Source organism: Scyliorhinus torazame, chromosome 1 (assembly GCF_047496885.1).
Source record: "Scyliorhinus torazame isolate Kashiwa2021f chromosome 1, sScyTor2.1, whole genome shotgun sequence".
Taxonomy (NCBI): Eukaryota; Metazoa; Chordata; class Chondrichthyes; order Carcharhiniformes; family Scyliorhinidae; genus Scyliorhinus; species Scyliorhinus torazame.
The window spans coordinates 395814654-395835280 of NC_092707.1; the positions used below are offsets into that span (position 1 = coordinate 395814654).

Here is a 20627-nt window from a genome sequence, read left to right on the forward strand (position 1 = left end):
CCCGTTCCAGATGCTCACCACCCTGTGTGAAGAAATTTCCTCTCTGTTCCAACAACAAAGAACAAAGAAATGTACAGCACAGGAACAGGCCCTTCGGCCCTCCAAGCCCGTGCCGACCATGCTGCCCGACTAAACTACAATCTTCTACACTTCCTGGGTCCGTATCCTTCTATTCCCATCCTATTCATATATTTGTCAAGATGCCCCTTAAATGTCCCTATCGTCCCTGCTTCCACTACCTCCTCCGGTAGCGAGTTCCAGGCACCCACTACCCTCTGCGTAAAAAAACTTGCCTCGTACATCTACTCTAAACCTTGCCCCTCTCACCTTAAACCTATACCCCCTAGTAATTGACCCCTCTACCCTGGGGAAAAGCCTCTGACTATCCACTCTGTCTATGCCCCTCATAATTTTGTATACCTCTATCAGGTCTCCCCTCAACCTCCTTCGTTCCAGTGAAAACAAACCGAGTTTATTCAATCGCTCCTCATAGCTAATGCCCTCCATACCAGGCAACATTCTGGTAAATCTCTTTTGCACCCTCTCCAAAGCCTCCACATCCTTCTGGTAGTGTGGCGACCAGAATTGAACACTATACTCCCAAGTGTGGCCTAACTAAGGTTCTATACAGCTGCAACATGACTTGCCAATTCTTATACTCAATGCCCCGGCCAATGAAGGCAAGCATGCCGTATGCCTTCTTGACTACCTTCTCCACCTGTGTTGCCCCTTTCAATGACCTGTGGACCTGTACTCCTAGATCTCTTTGACTTTCAATACTCTTGAGGGTTCTACCATTCACTGGTCACAGCCCTCCAATTAGAAAAGCATCCCTCCATTGCTACTCTCTGCCTTCTATGGCCTAGCCAGTTCTGTATCCACCTTGCCAGCTCACCCCTGATCCCGTGTGACTTCACCTTTTGTACTAGTCTACCATGAGGGACCTTGTCAAAGGCCTTACTGAAGTCCATATAGACAACATCTACTGCCCTACCTGCATCAATCATCTTAGTGACCTCCTCGAAAAACTCTATCAAGTTAGTGAGACACGACCTCCCCTTCACAACCGTGCTGCCTCTCACTAATACGTCCATTTGCTTCCAAATGGGAGTAGATCCTGTCTCGAAGAATTCTCTCCAGTAATTTCCCTAACACTGAAGTAAGGCTCACCGGCCTGTAGTTCCCGGGATTATCCTTGCTACCCTTCTTAAACAGAGGAACAACATTGGCTATTCTCCAGTCCTCCAGGACATCCCCTGAAGACAGCGAGGATCCAAAGATTTCTGTCAAGGCCTCAGCAATTTCCTCTCCAGCCTCCTTCAGTATTCTGGGGTAGATCCCATCAGGCCCTGGGGACTTATCTACCATAATATTTTTTAAGACACCCAGCACCTCGTCTTTTTGGATCACAATGTGACCCAGGCTATCTACACCCCCTTCTCCAGACTCAACATCTACCAATTCCTTCTCTTTGGTGAATACTGATGCAAAGTATTCATTTAGTACCTCGCCCATTTCCTCTGGCTCCACACATAGATTCCCTTGCCTATCCTTCAGTGGGCCAACCCTTTCCCTGGCTACCCTCTTGCTTTTTATGTACGTGTAAAAAGCCTTGGGATTTTCCTTAACCCTATTTGCCAATGACTTTTCGTGACCCCTTCTAGCCCTCCTGACTCCTTGCTTAAGTTCCTTCCTACTTTCCTTATATTCCAGGCAGGCTTCGTCTGTTCCCAGCCTTTTAGCCCTGACAAATGCCTCCTTTTTCTTTTTGACGAGGCCTACAATATCACTCGTCATCCAAGGTTCCCGAAAATTGCTGTATTTATCTTTCTTCCTCACAGGAACATGCCGGTCCTGTATTCCTTTCAACTGACACTTGAAAGCCTCCCACATGTCAGATGTTGATTTGCCCTCAAACATCCGCCCCCAATCTATGTTCTTCAGTTCCCGCCTAATATTGTTATAATTAGCCTTCCCCCAATTTAGCACATTCATCCTCGGACCACTCTTATCCTTGTCCACCAGTACTTTAAACTTACTGAATTGTGGTCACTGTTACCGAAATGCTCCCCTACTGAAACATCTACCACCTGGCCGGGCTCATTCCCCAATACCAGGTCCAGTACCGCCCCTTCCCTAGTTGGACTGTCTACATATTGTTTTAAGAAGCCCTCCTGGATGCTCCTTACAAACTCCGCCCCGTGTAAGCCCCTGGCACTAAGTGAGTCCCAGTCAATATTGGGGAAGTTGAAGTCTCCCATCACCACAACCCTGTTGTTTTTACTCTTTTCCAAAATCTGTCTACCTATCTGCTCCTCTATCTCCCGCTGGCTGTTGGGAGGCCTGTAGTATACCCCCAACATTGTGACTGCACCCTTCTTATTCCTGATCTCTACCCATATAGCCTCACTGCCCTCTGAGGTGTCCTCTCGCAGTACAGCTGTGATATTCTCCCGAACAAGTAGCGCAACTCCACCTCCCCTTTTACATCCCCCTCTATCCTGCCTGAAACATCTAAATCCTGGAACGTTTAGCTGCCAATCCTGCCCTTCCCTCAACCAGGTCTCTGTAATGGCAACAACATCATAGTTCCAAGTACTAATCCAAGCTCTAAGTTCATCTGCCTTACCCGTAATACTTCTTGCATTAAAACATATGCACTTCAGGCCACCAGACCCACTGTGTTCAGCAACTTCTCCCCGTCTGCTCTGCCTCAGAGCCACACTGTCCCTATTCCCTAGTTCTCCCTCAATGCTCTCACCTTCTGACCTATTGCTCCCGTGCCCACCCCCCTGCCATACTAGTTTAAACCCTCCCGTGTGACACTAGCAAACCTCGCGGCCAGGATATTTATGCCTCTCCGGTTTAGATGCAACCCGTCCTTCTTAGACAGGTCACACCTGCCCCGGAAGAGCTCCCTTTTGTATCTCTCCCCTCTCACTTTAAACCTAGCCTGGTGTTGAATTTCAACTCTCCACCTTCTGACACAGTGGCAGGCTGCTACTGCTGAAACCAAAAGATAAAATGCTGGAAAACCTCAACAGGCCTGGCAGCATCTGTAAGGACCTTATAGAACATAGAAAAATACAGCACAGAACAGGACCTTCGGCCCACCATGTTGTGCCGAACCTTTGTCCTAGATTATCATTGGATTTACAGTGCAGAAGGAGGCCATTCGGTCCATTGAGTCTGCACCGGCTCTTGGAAAGAGCACCCTACCCAAAGTCAACACCTCCATCCAACACTAAGGGCAATTTTGGACACTAAGGGCAATTTATCATGGCCAATCCACCGAACCTGCACATCTTTGGACTGTGGGAGGAAACCGGAGCACCCGGAGGAAACCCACGCAGACACGGGGAGGATGTGCAGACTCCGCACAGACAGCGACCCAAGCCAGAATCGAACCTGGGACCTGGAGCTGTGAAGCAATTGTGCTATCCACAATGCTACCGTGCTGCCCTCAAGAACAAATAAATCTACACTATATCATTTTACCGTAATCCATGCACCTATCCAATAGCTGCTTGAAGGTCCCTAATGTTTCCGACTCAACTACTTCCACAGGCAGTGCATTCCATGCCCCCACTACTCTCTGGGTAAAGAACCTACCTCTGACATCCCCCCTATATCTTCCACCATTCACCTTAAATTTATGTCCCCTTGTAATGGTTTGTTCCACCCGGGGAAAAAGTCTCTGACTGTCTATCTATTCCCCTGATCATCTTATAAACCTCTATCAAGTCGCCCCTCATCCTTCTCCGTTCTAATGAGAAAAGGCCTAGCACCCTCAACCTTTCCTCGTAAGACCTACTCTCCATTCCAGGCAACATCCTGGTAAATCTCCTTTGCACCTTTTCCAAAGCTTCCACATCCTTCCTAAAATGAGGTGACCAGAACTGTACACAGTACTCCAAATGTGGCCGTATCAAGGTTTTGTACAGCTGCATCATCACCTCACGGCTCTTAAATTCAATCCCTCTGTTAATGAACGCTAGCACACCATAGGCCTTCTTCACAGCTCTATCCACTTGAGTGGCAACTTTCAAAGATGTATGAACATAGACCCCAAGATCTCTCTGCTCCTCCACATTGCCAAGAACTCTACCGTTAACCCTGTATTCCGCATTCATATTTGTTCTTCCAAAATGGACAAACTCTCACTTTTCAGGGTTAAACTCCATCTGCCACTTCTCAGCCCAGCTCTGCATCCTATCTATGTCTCTTTGCAGCTGACAACAGCCCTCCTCACTATCCACAACTCCACCAATCTTTGTATTGTCTGCAAATGTACTGACCCACCCTTCAACTCCCTCTTCCAAGTCATTAATGAAAATCACAAACAGCAGAGGACCCAGAACTGATCCCTGCCGTACGCCACTGGTAACTGGGATCCAGGCTGAATATTTGTCATCCACCACCACTCTCTGACTTCTATCGGTTAGCCAGTTAGTTATCCAACTGGCCAAATTTCCCACTATCCCATGCCTCCTTACTTTCTGCAGAAGCCTACCATGGGGAACCTTATCAAATACCTTACTAAAATCCATGTACGCTACATCCACTGCTTTACCTTCATCCACATGCTTGGTCACCTCCACAAAGAATTCAATAAGACTTGTAAGGCAAGACCTACCCTTCACAAATCCATGCTGACTATCCCTAATCAAGCAGTGCCTTTCCAGGTGCTCAGAAATCCTATCCTTCAGTACCCTTTCCATGACTTTGCATACCACTGAAGTAAGACTAACTGGCCTGTAATTCCCAGGGTTATCCCTAGTCCCTTTTTTGAACAGGGGCATGACATTCGCCACTTTCCAATCCCCTGGTACCACCCCTGTTGACAGTGAGGACGAAAAGATCATTGCCAACGGCTCTGCAATTTCATCTCTTGCTTCCCATAGAATCCTTGGATGTATCCCGTCAGGCCCGGGGGACCTGTCTATCCTCAAGTTTTTTTAAATGACCAACACATCTTCCTTCCTAACAAGTATTTCCTCGAGCTTACCAGTCTGTTTCACACTGTCCTCTCCAACAGTATGGCACCTCTCATTTGTAAATACAGAAGAAAAGTACACGTTTAAGACCTATCTCTTCAGACTCAATACACAATCGTCCGCTACTGTCCTTGATCAGACCTACCCTCGCTCTAGTCATTCTCATATTCCTCACATGTGTAAAAGGCTTGGGGTTTTCCTTGATCCTACCCGCCAAAGATTGTTCATGCCCTCTCTTAGCTCTCCTAATCCCTTTCTTCAGTTCCCTCCTGGCTATCTTGTATCCCTCCAACGCCCTGTCTGAACCTTGTTTCCTCAGCCTTACATAAGTCTCCTTTTTCCTCTTAACAAGACATTCAACCTCTCTTGTCAACCATGGTTCCCTCACTCAACCATCTCTTCCCTGCCTGACAGGGACATACATATCAAGGACACGTAGTACCTATTCCTTGAACAAGATCCACATTTCACTTGTGTCCTTCCCTGACAGCCTATATTCCCAACTTATGCACTTCAATTCTTGTCTGACAACATCGTATTTACCCTTCCCCCAATTGTAAACCTTGCCCTGTTGCACGCACCTATCCCTCTCCATTACTAAAGTGAAAGTCACAGAATTGTGGTCACTATCTCCAAAATGCTCCCCCACTAACAAATCTATCACTTGCCCTGGTTCATTACCAAGTACTAAATCCAATATTGCCCCTCCTCTGGTCGGACAATCTACATACTGTGTTAGAAAAGCTTCCTGGACACACTGCACAAACACCACCCCATCCAAACTATTTGATCTAAAGAGTTTCCACTCAATGTTTGGGAAGTTAAAGTCACCCATGACTACTACCCTGTGACTTCTGCACCTTTCCAAAATCTGTTTCCCAATCTGTTCCTCCACATCTCTGCTACTATTGGGGGGCCTATAGAAAACTCCTAACAAGGTGACTGCTCCTTTCCTATTTCCGACTTCAACCCATACTACCTCAGTAGGCTGATCCTCCTCGAACTGCCTTTCTGTAGCTGTTATACTATCTCTAATTAACAATGCCACCCCCCACCTCTTTTACCACCCTCCCTAATCTTATTGAAACATCTATAACCAGGGACCTCCAACAACCATTTCTGCCCCTCTTCTATCCAAGTTTCCGTGATGGCCACCACATCGTAGTCCCAAGTAGCGATCCATGCCTTAAGTTCACCCACCCAATTCCTGATGCTTCTTGCGTTGAAGTGTACACACTTCAACCCATCTCCGTGCCTGCAAGTACTCTCCTTTGTCAGTGTTCCCTTCCCCACTGCCTCATTACACGCTTTGGCGTCCTGAATATCGGCTACCTTAGTTGCTGGACTACAAATCCGGTTCCCATTCCCCTGCCAAATTAGTTTAAACCCTCCCGAAGAGTACTAGAAAACCTCCCTCCCAGGATATTGGTGCCCCTCTGGTTCAGATGCAACCCGTCCTGCTTGTACAGGTCCCACCTTCCCCAGAATGCGCTCCAATTATCCAAATACCTGAAGCCCTCCCTCCTACACTATTCCTGCAGTCATGTGTTCAGCTGCACTCTCTCCCTATTCCTAGCCTCGCTATCACGTGACACCAGCAACAAACCAGAGATGACAACTCTGTCTGTCCTGGCTTTTAACTTCCAGCCTAACTCCCTAAACTCGTTTATTACCTCCACGCCCCTTTCCTACCTGCGCCGTTGGTACCAATGTGCACCACGACTTCTGGCTGCTCCCCCTCCCCCTTAAGAATCCTGAAGACACGATCCGAGACATCCCTGGCACCCGGGAGGCAACATACCTTCCGGGAGTCTCGCTCACGACCACAGAATCTCCTATCTATTCCCCTAACCATTGAATCTCCTACAACTATTGCTTTTCTATTCTCCCCCCTTCTCTTCTGAGTCCCAGAGCCAGACTCAGTGCCAGAGACCTGGCCGCTAAGGCCTTCCCCCGGTAGGTCATCCCCCCCCCCAACAGCATCCAAAACGGTATACTTGTTTTGAAGGGGAACACCACGAGGGATCCCTGCACTGTCTGCCTGTTTTGGTTTTTTTTCCCCTGACTGTAACCCAACTATTCTTGTCCTGTACCTTGGGTGTGGTTAACTCCCTGTAACTCTTCTCTATCACCCCCTCTGCCTCCCGGATGATCCGAAGTTCATCCAGCTTCAGCTCCAGTTCCCTAACACGGTCTTTGAGGAGCTGGAGTTGGGTGCACTTCCCGCAGGTATAGTCAGCGGGGACACCGGTGGTATCCCTCACCACCCACATCCTACAGGAGGAGCATGCAACTGGCCTAGCCTCCATCCCCTCTTAACCTTACAGAATATAGCTGCCCTGTGGACCAACTGGATCTCCGCCCTCCGACTCTGCTCCCAGTCAGCTGCACTTTCTGTAAACTCCTGGATCTCTTCTCACTCTTTGCGGAAATGTCGGAAACAAAATGAAAGGAGTACCTTACTCCCTCCTCACCTAACTCCCTCAGTCACCAAACTCTCACTATAGCACTCAAATGCACCAAATTCAGCACTCCCTCAGTCACCAAACTCTCACTATAGCACTCAAATGCACCAAATTCAGCACTCCCTCAGTCACCAAACTCTCACTATAGCACTCAAATGCACCAAATTCAGCACTCCCTCAGTCACCAAACTCACTATAGCACTCAAATGCACCAAATTCAGCACTCAAATGCACCAAATTCAGCACTCAAATGCACCAAATTCAGCACTCAGTGCAAACAAAGTCTGCACTGTAGGGGATCACTTTTATACTGTGAATCTAGCCTCTGAAAACTGGCCTAATCCAATTAACTAATTAACAAGCTCCAGCTGCAAGTGCCTACAAGTAGAAGCTTTGTTTAAAGCTGATTGAAAATTCACCTTCTAAACCAAACAGCAACTTTTAAGTTAATTAACTAAATAAAAGAAAGCCAAGACTTTAGATAAAAATGAAGTCTTATACTCCCTCTGTCACCAAACTCTCACTATAGCACTCAAATGCACTAAATTCAGCCCTGACCTTTTTTTAAAAAAAAAATAATAATAATAATTTAGAGTACCCAATTATTTTTTTCCAATTAAGAGGCAATTTAGCATGGCCAATCCACCACAATCTTTTGGGTTGTGGGGGTGAAACCCACGAAGACACTGGGAGAATGTGCAAACTCCACACAGACAGATCAAATCCGGGTCGTCAGCGCCGTGAGACAGCAGTGCTACTGCTGAACTGATTTGGTCCTACTTTCTCACCATTGCCCTCCTGAGTTTGACCATTAGTGCACGGTTTCAGTAGACGTGTGCAGGAGTCATTTTAGAATGTTCTTTTTAAGGATAATGTAGTACGATGAGGTTATAGACAATAAGCAGTTATTACTGAGTCCAGTTTGTATGATTTTATTTTCTCTTGCTCTTTCAGCATAACTCCAAAGAAAACTCCTTTCATTCCCAATTATATCCACTATGCTTTTTCTTGTGACTGGTATTCAGAAAAGGTAATTTGATATTAAGATCTCTTGATTTATTTTTGTTTTTTGTCTTTTGAATTCAAGGCACTGGAAGATGCCTTTCTGTCCATAGATGGCAAGCTTACAGATGAAATAGTGATCAAGGAACTTGCCCAGATTGCAGGCCGACCTCAGGAGGATGACGGCGAGAAAGTTGCTGACGAAGATGATGGTAAGTTGAGTTAGAAGTAAATGGTTTTTAAATGGGGTGGAAATGCGACGCAGTTCCACAAAATAAAATAAATTTATAGGCATTGAAATGCTGTCATACCAAGTTCCGTTCCAAGCTGCACAACATCTTGACTTGGAAATTAGATCACTGTTTCTTTACTGTCAGTGGATCGAAGCACTTCACTCCCTTCCTAACAGCACTGTGGGTGTATCTGCACCACTTGGACTCCAGTGGTTCAAGAAGCCAGCTCACCACCACCGCATAGGGCCAGTTGGGTGGGCAACAAATGCTCGTCTCGCTAACAATGCCCACATCCCATAAGAATTTTAAAAGTGATTAAAGCTGATTCTCTGCCTACTGATGGCCAAGGACCAGAATGCATAAATAATGATCTTAAGGAATTACACTTTTAGATGTATGCCTTGTGATTTAATTTATTGAAAACCGGGACTGCATTTTTGCGAAGAATCATGCAACTGCTTATGACAATTTTGTTGTTTTCCCCATTTTCCACCCTTATTCCTTCCTCGCTCCCTGCAACCAAAATAAAACTTATAAGAGCAACCAAGTTTGAAAAGAATAAGGCAGATACAGATGTGATGAGAAAGACTATCTTAAATGTTTAATTTATCATTTTGAGCAAGAACCTTTCCCCAAATCAGCTTGGTGCAACAGTTCTAATGTAATAAACATTCTAATTACAAGGAATCTTCTGCTTCAGAAAATAAAGCTGAATTAATTATTTCATCAAACACTCTCCTGCAGCCCAACTTAAATAATAAAAGGTGAAATGAGATGTTAAATTAATCATCAGTAATTTAGTATAACTTTCATTTTGAGTATATACGAAAATCACCATAGTCTCCAAGGACCGTAGGTTGCTGTCCCCTTTTGAGAGAGAGCTGGCAGGTGGTGATTTTAACCTGAGGATCACCACACTTCAAGCAAGATTGAGAAAGCATGGCCTTAATGGTAACCTCAGCCGGTAGAGGAATTGAACCCACGCTGTTGTTGTTCCGCATCACAAACCAGCCATCTAGCCAATTGAGCTAAGCGACCCCGATTGCATATATATAATGTGTTTCTCATGCAGTTGCATGTTTAAGTTTATATGAGCAATGAAAGGGCAGCACGGTGGCGCAGTGGTTAGCATTGCTGCCTCACGACGCTGAGGTCCCAGGTTCGATCCCGGCTCTGGGTCACTGTTTGTGTGGAGTTTGCACATTCTCCCCGTGTCTGAGGGTTTCGCCCCCACAACCCAAAAGATGTGCAGGCTAGGTGGATTGGCCACGTTAAAATTGATCCTTAATTGGAAAAAATGAATTGGGTACGCTAATTAAAAAAAAAAAATGAGCCATGAAAAGGATGTTTTCTTTTGCTAATGCTTAAACCATATTACTGTCGTCACTAGTGAACTGTAAAGGTGTGCATCTGAATTTTTCTTGGGTTCACAGAGAGGCAGACTTACAATGCAACACAGAGCAGGGCAGCAAGGGGCCCCAGCCAATGGGTTGGCCCCATACTGAGAGGTGACTGGTAAAGGAGCACCAATCAGAACCTGGTAGCTCTAAATTTGCTGACAGACTCAAGAAAGCAGGTAATACAGAACAACATCGGGCTCTGATTGGTGGATTCTTCTTTTAGAGCAGGAAAGCAGTTTGCATTGAGAGGTGGTGGAAACTTTTAGAGCAGTTCAGACGGATCTCCTGAATTGGAGTGAAGTTTCTTCACTTTCATTGAGTGAAACAGCAGCCAGGTTTCTGACATTCGGCTCGGCAGCAGCCCGAGGCAAAAGTGAGACCACTGACCTAACATCGGGGTGCGAGCCTGCGAAGTCTACTACACTGCAAGGAGGGAGACGCTGACCAACAGACATCAAGCGGCGCAGCGGAGCGACCCTCAACCTCCTGAGGAGGGCGGGCAACCAAAGGCTAGGCCAGATAAAGCCAACACCCAGCGGCAACCTGCCAGGTGCACACGCACAGAAAGGTGAGGCATGAAGACTGGGCAAGCGACAAAGTCTGGCTTTCAGGGAGCAGCGGGGCAACTCGACCAGAGGTCAAAGCTGAGAGTGAAAGGGCTGGGCACAAGTGGACCAACAAGAGACCAACGGCCAGGCCAGACAGCCAGCATCAGCAGCCAGCCGGGAGCACACGTGGCCTTCGAGGCTCATTCACCCAAGTCGGGAGATGCGAGGGCCAGGCACGCATTGGTGACGAGGTTTTCGGTTGGCAGTGGGGCAACTTGACCAGAGTCCAGGGTTGGGTAGCAACCAGATCTGCAAGGGTGAGAGCAGAGGCCAGGCCAGATAGCCAGCAGAGGCCCCGCAAACAGGGAGAGCATGGCACCCCCCAAAAGTGTAAGTAAGCCTCTATTTGAGCTGGAATGTAAATTAGTTTCCATCAAACCGGTGTCTGATATGTTTTTTTGGATCTGTGTGGTAGGGTGATATACTGGTGATTATAGATGGCAGCTGTATTTTGGGGTGATTAAAAGTATCTCTCATATGCTGTGTTGTGTAGCATTCCAATAATTTTTACTTTGTAGACTTGTGCATAAGATTGGTTTTATGTGATAAAAGGTTGAACATAGGCCTGCCTTAAATGAATTTTGTGCTATTAAAGCATGCCTGTTTGACCGTTGCAAGATCTTTAGAACCACCATTAGTTAGTTCTCCACTCCAGAGTACAAAGGAAAGGCAGCAAAAGTGTAGAGAATCCTCCAGTTTCAGGAGAGCATGATTTCTTGATCCTGCCTGATCACAATAATTTGAACGTGTCTAAAGTTGCTGAAAGAACCATCTGCAGGTTTAGCATTCCGGCGCTAATTAGACACTTGGCGAAATTTATTGGTCGCCTTACTCCTGAAAAGCAGGGTGGCGCAACGTGACCAGGATATCCCACTTCTGGGATCTACCTGGCATGCCACGCCTTGTAAGATCTAACACGATCTCGCGAGACATTGCAATGTGAGTCCAGCCCATTGTGGGGAACAGCTAGCCTCACTCTAATATGCGTTCCCACGATCTAAGCAAGGTGTGGGATCTAACTCCTTTGCCTTGGAGACCTTGGACAAATACCGTTCCGTGCTGGCCTCCAGAAACTGGGGCCAGCGGAACGGTACTCAAGGTCTCCCATGGGATTGGATAGGATTTGTTTATTGTCATGTGTACCGGGGTACAGTGAAAAGTGAGGCCCCCGGGTGTTTGTCAAGATGGCACCCTGGCACTGCTGGTGCCACCTGGGCACCTTGGCAGTGCCAGTTGGCAGGGGTACTGCCAGGCTGGCATTTTTCACGTGGCGAGGATCGGATGTGGGGTGCCTTGCGCAGGTGTGGAAGGGTGAGGGGGTGGACAGAGGAACCTTTTCGTGTGTTGAGACTTCGGGGGGGCGGGGGCGGGGGGGGGGGGGATCGCATTGGGGGCAACAGTTCTAATGTAATAAACAAGGAATGCAGAGAGACATTTTGAAAAGCTTTGGAGAGGCGAGTTGAATTCTGATCTGCCTGACCCGAGTTAGCAATTCTCCCACAGTAAGATAGATTGAGAGCTTGTATGTTTCTTATTGTTTAATGAGAAATTGCGTAGTAGTGTTTAAGGGGTGATTGTAAGCTGTTCTTTTTGGGTGTTAGGTAAAAAAATTTAATACTATTGTATTCACAATAAAGATTTTTGTTTTAAAAATAACCATGTCCTATTTCTTCATAACTCACTCCTGGAGTGAATCACTCTTTCCACACAATCTTAGAAAATAAACTAAAATATTAGTGTTTCGGTCCAGTATCCTAGCCACTGTTGGGGTCTGGTCTGTGATCGTAATACACCCACTTCTAATGAAGGTATGGATTAGGCTGGCAGATGTACAGTGGCATGTTTCAGGATGCCCCTGGTCGAGGGTTCTCCACCGTGGTGCTGCAGGTCCCCCTGGAGGAGAAAAGTGGAGGGAGGAGGGATGTCCTGGATCTGCAGGATGGAAGGTGTCCAGCCCTGCCCCCCTTGTACCACTCCTGCAGCAGCTGTGCTGCTCCTAGCCTTAACCTCTTCCCATTTCTCCTGAAAACCAAGTGGGAGCCTTAGCCTTTTACCACTTCTTTTCTCCTCGTGATTCCTCTATGTGGGATAGCACAGCACTTGTTCTTTTAACATGACAAGATGTTGATAGTATTGGTAAAATTTTGAAAAATGTCTCAGAAATTCGCCCAATGAGTTTCAACAGTTCTCTTCAAACCTTCAGCAGCAAGTGAACAGTAGAAGGTGATGTACCTTTAAGTAACAAATTATCATCAACCGTGTTTATTCTCAATTAAGTACTAGCCACAAGTGTTTTACATCCTTCCTAATGAAGGTTGGGTAGCAATTTGAGTGGCAATAATCTGAAACTTCATTCTCTGGTTGGCTATTCCAGATGCTTACCAAGATTTCATCTTGCGATAAACTGGCTCGGAGATTCCTTAGTGTCTAAAGTATCAATAGAACATCAAACGTTTACTGGAATCTGAACATGGAAAGGGGGAATTACGTTGTAGGCAGATCATCTCATTTTCCTCCTAGCTTTGCTTCTCTTTTGCCAATAGGATTTTGATTTGTAACTTGTGCTGTTCAAGTGTTCTCATCTTTAAACCGCGGCCGTCCCTTCTGATCACATGCAACCTAAGTTTGCAGTGTTGATATTAGAATTCTGCGAAATATCCCAAGACATTAGATATGGCGAGAGGCAATAAATCCAAGGGGAAGAAATTTAATAATGGCTGCTGGAGAAGTAGAAGATAAGTGTATAGGTATGCACCAGCAGAAATGAAAAACAACAGGGTGGATTTACTTGTGGATTCTATCTGGCATAAAATGAGAATTTTGCTTGGTAATTTTAATGTGAATTGCCATTAAATTAAAGGTTAGATTCTTTTGGTAGGGGACGTTTTTCTATGTAGATCAGGCTACATGAGCACATGTATGGTAAATACATTCCTCCCTCCCAAGTACATTTGTGCCAATTCCCTAAACCCATTTATAACTGATGAGAGATTCCCGCCCCCATATAGTTCAACAGACTTTCTTTGTTTCTTTTTTTCTTTCAGTTGACCATGAGGAGGCTGCACTTTTACACGAAGAGGCCACAATGACAATTGAAGAGTTACTCACCCGATACGGGCAAAATCAGAACAGTGCCAAACATGCAAAGAGCAAAACTTCCCCCACTGTCAAGAAACCGCTGCTCAAAGATGGCGATAAAAACAAATCTGACAAGGAGATTAATGGAGAGCTGGAGAGCAGTGAAGTGAGCATGGGTGAGATAAAGAACAAAAATGGGAAATCAGAGGAGACTGTGGGAATCTCCTCTAGCTCGGATTGCAGAGGTGAGGAAGCAGCGCTGGCAAGTGGGGATAGCACTACTGGATCTGGTTCAGATAAAGAAGCTGCCAAAGCCAGCAAGGGCACCTCTGAAGAGGCTGTTGTATCATCCTCCACAGCTGATGCTGGACCATCCTGCTCGTCATCTGCCAAATCACAGCGGGCAGCCAAGTCGGCCTTCTTTGAGGACAGTGAGGATGAGTCTGAAGAAGCAGAAGAGGACAGTGAAGAGGTAACAATTTCATTTCTTCTCCGGTTTTCCCTTTTGAAGAGCCTTTCATTCTAAGAGCAATTGAGGAAACTGAGCTTGATCTAGCATTTGAATAGGTATCTTTTTGACTGCCAGTCCAGTGATTGGTAAAGCCAAGAGTATTCGGGCCCTGAGACAAAAGCGGAAATTACTCAGTAATATCTTGTTGGCTTTGGGCTTTAGGGTGTGATGACGTTCTGTAGCTGCTTTTTGTGATAGAAACTGTTATGAAGCACTTGTAAAATTTCATTACCAAGAGAGAGGTTTCCCTGGTGTTTCAGGCTCTGTCTGAACAACCACTTTCCTTCCACATTCGGCACCCAAAAAAATCATCAGAGGAAAGCTCCCAACTCCTGATTTGCTCACTTAATGCAAGTCTGTAAGTACCTGTAGCCTTTTTTTGCTGAGGTATGACAACCAGATTGAACTATGAATTTAATTACTTGCATCCTTGTGATGTTGCAAGTCAAAAGTATTGTGATCAGTGTTTAGACTTGAGCGTACTTTTTCTCTTTGCCTTCCATTTGCTCCCTTTTCACCCCCACATTTCCAAAAATGCAACTTTTATGCCAGGTTACGTACGGTTCCACTGCTGCGGCTTGCTTTCTGATACATTGTCATTCTGCACATGAAAACTTTGGTCGGCTGGTATGATCTGATGTGTACACACCTCTTTGCGGTGATATCAATCAGCTAGCATGGATTGGGCAGACCTGGTGTTTTCCTAGTCTGTAGCACCTTCAGCATTCTGGCGTGGCAGCTGTGAGATTAAATCAGTTACCTTTGCGCAACTATTACTTAAATGCAGAATCTTGCAGGGCTAGGGCTGCTTTTTAATCTGAAAGGATATGAATTGTTGGACAATTGCTTGTTGGACTTAATTTGATATTTTATTTTCTACTGGCAGCAAACACCATATATGAAATTAGCTGTAAACATTCATCTTGTTCCAAAGAAGCTGCATGCATTTTGTGCGCTGATTCCAGAGAGACGGCATATTGAAGTATGAGGATCTCCATGGCTTGTGCAACAGAGCTGAAAGAAACTGGCTTGAACCCTTGAGCAATAAATGAGGGAATACATTGAGACACCTTGACCAATTGTTGCTAGAATCTTTTCCAATTGCTGTTTTAATCATTTTTAGACTGGCTCTTTTCTAATTTATATAGAACATAGTGTAGAAGGAGGCCATTGGGCTCATCGAGTCTGCACCGACCCACTTAAGCCCCCACTTCCACCGTAACCCAATAACCCCTCCTAACCTTTTTGGTCACTAAGGATTGGATTGGATTTGTTTATTGTCACGTGTACCGAGGTACAGTGAAAAGTATTTTTCTGCGAGCAGCTCAACAGATCATTAAGTACATGAGAAGAAAAGGGAATAAAAGAAAATACATAATATGGCAACACAACAAATACAATGTAACTATATAGGCACTGGCATCGGATGAAGCAAACAGGGTGTAGTGTTAATGAGGTCAGTCCATAAGAGGGTCATTTAGGAGTCTGTTAACAGTGGGGAAGAAGCTGTTTTTGAGTCTGTTCATGCGTGTTCTCAGACTTCTGTATCTCCTGCCCGATAGAAGAAGTTGGAAGAGTGAGTAAGCCGGGTGGGAGGGATCTTTGATTTTACTGCCCGATGGGAGGCAGGTTCGTGTGATGGACTGGGCGGTGTTCACGACTCTCTGAAGTTTCTTGTGGTCCTGGGCCGAGCAGTTGCCATACCAGGCTGTGATGCAGCCCGATAGAATGCTTTCTATGGTGCATCTGTAAAAGTTGGTACGGGTTAATGTGGACATGCCGAATTTCCTTAGTTTCCTGAGGAAGTATAGGCGCTGTTGTGCTTTCTTGGTGGTAGCGTCGACGTGGGTGGACCAGGACAGATTTTTGGAGATGTGCACCCCTAGGAATTTGAAACTGCTGACCATCTGACCAATGACACCTCGGCCCCGTTGATGCTGACGGGTGGTGTGTACAGTACTTTGCTTCCTCTAGTCAATGACCAGCTCTTTAGTTTTGCTGGCATTGAGGGAGAGATTGTTGTCGCTACACCACTCCACTAGATTCTCTATCTCCCTCCTGTATTCGGACTCGTCATTTTTCTATATCCGGCCCACTATGGTCGTATCGTCAGCAAACTTGTAGATGGAGTTGGAACCAAGTTTTGCCATGCAGTCGTGTGTGTGCAGGGAGTAGAGTAGGGGGCTAAGTACGCAGCCTTGCGGGGCGCCGGTGTTGAGGACTATTGTGGAGGAGGTGTTGTTCATTCTTACTGATCGTGGTCTGTTGGTCAGAAAATCGGGGATCCAGTTGCAGAGTGGGGAGCCAAGTCCTAGGGCAATTTATCATGGCCAATCGACCTAACCTGCATGTCTTTGGACTGTGGGAGGAAACCGGAGCACCCAGAGGAAACCCACGCAGACACGGGGAGAACGTGCAGACTCCGCACAGACAGTGACCCAGCAGGGAATCGAACCTGGGACCCTGGCGCAGTGAAGCCACAGTGCTATCCACTTGTGCTACTGTGCTGCCGTACCATACCTATCATCTTAATACCTGGTGATTGGAGTGCTTTTATCAGTTACTGCAGCTGTTGTTCATTTTTTTTTGGTCCTTTGGTACTGTTAAGAGGATTAATGCTCTCTTTTGATCAGGACCAATGGATCAGATTGATGTAGCTTCAATGGATTCCCCCGCCCCCCCCAAATTGACAAAATACTCATGTAAGAACCTATTAAGGGGGCTGTTGTCATGTGGATGGAGTGCCAAGTTGGCAGGCAGAAAGCAAAAGATAGCAGTAAAAGGAATTTTGTTGGATTGGAAAGATGTGCTAGCATCCTGGAGGGGTCTGTTCAGACCACTGTGCTGTGTATCTGTGATCAGTCTTGATAATGAAGACCTGGCACTAAATATTGAGGAGAGAGAAAATGGTATCCAGCATTTCGAAAGACAAGAAGAAGGATAAATAGGTTGAGAGGGCAGGGAGACAGATGGCAGTTCCAGATCAAAGTAAGGAAATTAAGTCATGTGTTTTGGATACAAGAAGGTCGGACCTTGGTGTGCAGATATATGGGTCATTTGCAGGTAACAGCCAACTAGATAAGACCAAAAATAGAGGCAAATCCTTGGATTTGTATCTGAAGATGTAGAATATAGAAACACAGAGATCATTTTGAAATTGTAGAAGACCTTAATTGGAGTATAGTTGATGTACCATGTGCAATTTTGAGTGGTCCATATAAAAAAAATCAAAAAAAGTTGATATTTTAAAGTTGAGGGATTAGTTATGAAGAGTGAGAAATTGTTCTATTCCGCTAATGCGATTAAAGTTGACTTGATAAGAGTTCTGAGCTATAAGATACATAGCACTGTCGGTTCCACTGGTTGTTGATGTGTAAATTAAAGGTGATTAGATTGTGAAATTTGTCAACCACAGACTGTTGAATCAGAGTCTAGTCTTCCCTTTTACAGGAAATGTGTTATTTGCAAAAGATCAGTATTGAACAGTATGGAGTAGGAGCAGGAGATTTGAATTTGTCTACAGACTCATGATATATAATCTATACCCTATATGCTGCGAGGTTCTCTGCATCAGAAATGGCATTAACCTGAATCAATGTTGTGTTTATATTATGTGTTGCCAAATAGGTGCAAACCTCCACATTTTCTGGAAATAATTTAAAATGTGTACTGCATTGATGCCTGGATCAACATGGTTAATATTTTTATTTATGTGTAAATTGGAAAGGAAATATAACAAAATGTTATAAATAACCCTAGTTACCGTTGGGAGTATCAACATTAATACATAACAAAAACGAAACCAAATAATTTTGAGCCATTCTGTTCCAAGGGTGAGGAGGTGTATTGGAAGGTTAGCTCTGACGTTAGCTGGCCATGTTGTATTTGACTGGGGACTTTCTATTTCTGACAATCTTCACTAGTGATGTTCGTCTGGTGAATAGTAAATATTATAAATGGAATTGTGTCCTCATCTCTCCTTCGTTTTGACAAACTGACATACCTGTGCAGTACTGAGGGATTACCGCATTGTCAGAGGTACCATCTTTCTGATGAATCGTAAACCGAAGCCCCATCTACCCTCCGGTTGGAGTAAAGGATTCCATGGCACTATTTCAGAGAGTTTTTAAAGAATAATTTGAGTACCCAATTCTGTTTTTCCCAATTAAGGGGCAATTTAGCGTGGCCAATTCACCTGCCCTGCACATCTTTTTGGGTTGTGGGGGTGAGACCCAGGCCAACACAGGGAGAATGTGCAAACTCCACATGGACAGTGACCCGGGGCCAGGGTCGAACCCAGGTCCTCGGCGCTGTGAGGCAGTAATGTTAACCTCTACGCCATCGTGCCGCCTGTGAAATTTTGGGGAGTAATCCCGAGTGTCCTGGCCAATATTTATCCCCCAATCAACATCACAAAAAAAACAGGTCTTCTGGCCAAATTGCTGTTTGTGGGAGCTAACTGCGCAAATTAGCTGGATTGGATTGGCTGTCCCCCTTTCTTAACCGTAACATAGACTTTAAAGCCGTTTGAGATGTCTGCCGGTCATGAAAGGTGCTATACAAATGCAAGTCTTTTCTTTTTCAGCACATTTAATTTTCCATAATTAGGAATTTTTACCAATTATTTTGCTATATTTTTATATCACTGACAAGAGGAGCTTTTGAATTGCTATGTGACTGGTGCTTTATTAAATCTTTCATTGGCAGGATTGCAGTGAAGAGGAAGAATACAGCAGTGAAGGGGAGGAGGAAGATGAGGAGGAAGCGGAGGAGGAGGAAGAAGAGCAAGATGATAGTGACGATGCAGAAGAGGAAGATGATATTATGTTGCCTGGAATGGATGGTAAAGAGGAGGTATGCATAGCCTTTGCAGGTGTTCCACATAAATTTCAAAAGAATATACTGTTGTCCCATGTGCTAATCTGAAATTCACTGATGAATTTCAAACCTTTAAATGTGTATGAATCAAGGACTTTAATGCCGTGCTGTGGCACGATAGCAGAAAGTAGGAAATCCCTTATTGCCCCTGCCATCAGTCATGTACCTTGCTGCTTTGGCTATGCATGGCTCAACAGATATTGCTTCCCTCAGTGCTTTTGCCCAAGGAGTTAACTATTGATGAGAGCCTTGGTAGCAAGATTAAGTAAATTATATTAGTGCTGGGGAACCATAAGACGTAGGAGCAGAATTAGGCCACTCGGCCCATTGGGCTTGCTCCGCCATTCAATGAGGTCATGGCTAATCTGATCAACATCAACTCCACTTTTCCTGCCTTATCCCCATAACCCTCGATTCCTTTGCTGGTTTGCATGTGAGGACATCATGCCATGTCAAACCTAGCACTAATCTAGCCGCATATTGCACAGTTTAAATTCCGTTCAGTCCAGATCCAGGGTCAATATAAATTATTTTGGTTTGAATGCCAGATATAGATTGACATATCCTCGTCAATATTGACATTAGCTTATTTTATCCCGTTTTGATACAGTACAGGCAGTTTTGTACACATTTAGGACGCTTGTCAGTGGCACTGAACTGGATGCGTTTTCAATACTGAATGCCAAAGAGCAACTGAAAACAGTTCATAATTAAATGCTTAGATAGACAATTCTGAAGTAACATTGGGTTCAGAGTAAGTGAGCTTTCAGGTTTGAGATTATTTTCTTGTGATACCTTTCTCATGCTACTATGCCAGAAATTAATTTTGGTTGGAATGTAGAGGGCATTAATTGCTAGGATACAGACTGTTAAATTTATTATATTTATGCTTCCTACAAGTTTCACTGCATCCCATATTAAGAGAGCCAACGGGCACTTGAAGGCAATTCTATCCAGGACATAAGTGCCACTTTATTGTGCATTGGTAGTAGAAAGCATTAATCACTGAAGTGTCTTTGAATCCTAGCCTGGCTCTGACAGCGGTACGACAGCTGTTGTGGCACTGATCCGTGGGAAGCAGTTGATAGTGGCCAATGCTGGAGATTCCCGGTGTGTTGTTTCGGAGAGCGGCAAGGCGATTGACATGTCCTATGATCACAAACCAGAAGATGAAGTGGAACTGGCCAGGATCAAGAATGCTGGTGGAAAAGTTACTTTGGATGGGAGAGTCAATGGCGGGTTAAACCTCTCTCGGGCAATAGGTAATCATTTTTGTTTCTCCCTTAAGAATTACTACTCCCAGCTATATACTGAACCAGAAATATTGATGACTTGATATAGGATGCCTTCAGAACCACTTACATTGCACGATTGCAACTTCCTCCTATGTATTTTCAGTTCTGCATATAATTTTGGTATAGAAAGTAATGTTTCTATGTCAAGTTGCAGACTTAA

General features: G+C 45.1%; 1 protein-coding gene across 1 annotated transcript in view; it reads left to right on the forward strand.

Annotated features, from left to right (window-relative positions):
* The window catches only part of ppm1g (protein phosphatase, Mg2+/Mn2+ dependent, 1G), a 53737-nt gene that overhangs the window by 16341 nt on the left and 16769 nt on the right, over window positions 1-20627 (forward strand). The window contains exons 4-7 of the mRNA XM_072513404.1: window positions 8550-8676; window positions 13750-14255; window positions 19002-19148; window positions 20200-20434. Of these exons, the coding sequence (XP_072369505.1) occupies window positions 8550-8676; window positions 13750-14255; window positions 19002-19148; window positions 20200-20434 (1015 nt within the window). The remainder of the gene's footprint in view (window positions 1-8549; window positions 8677-13749; window positions 14256-19001; window positions 19149-20199; window positions 20435-20627) is intronic.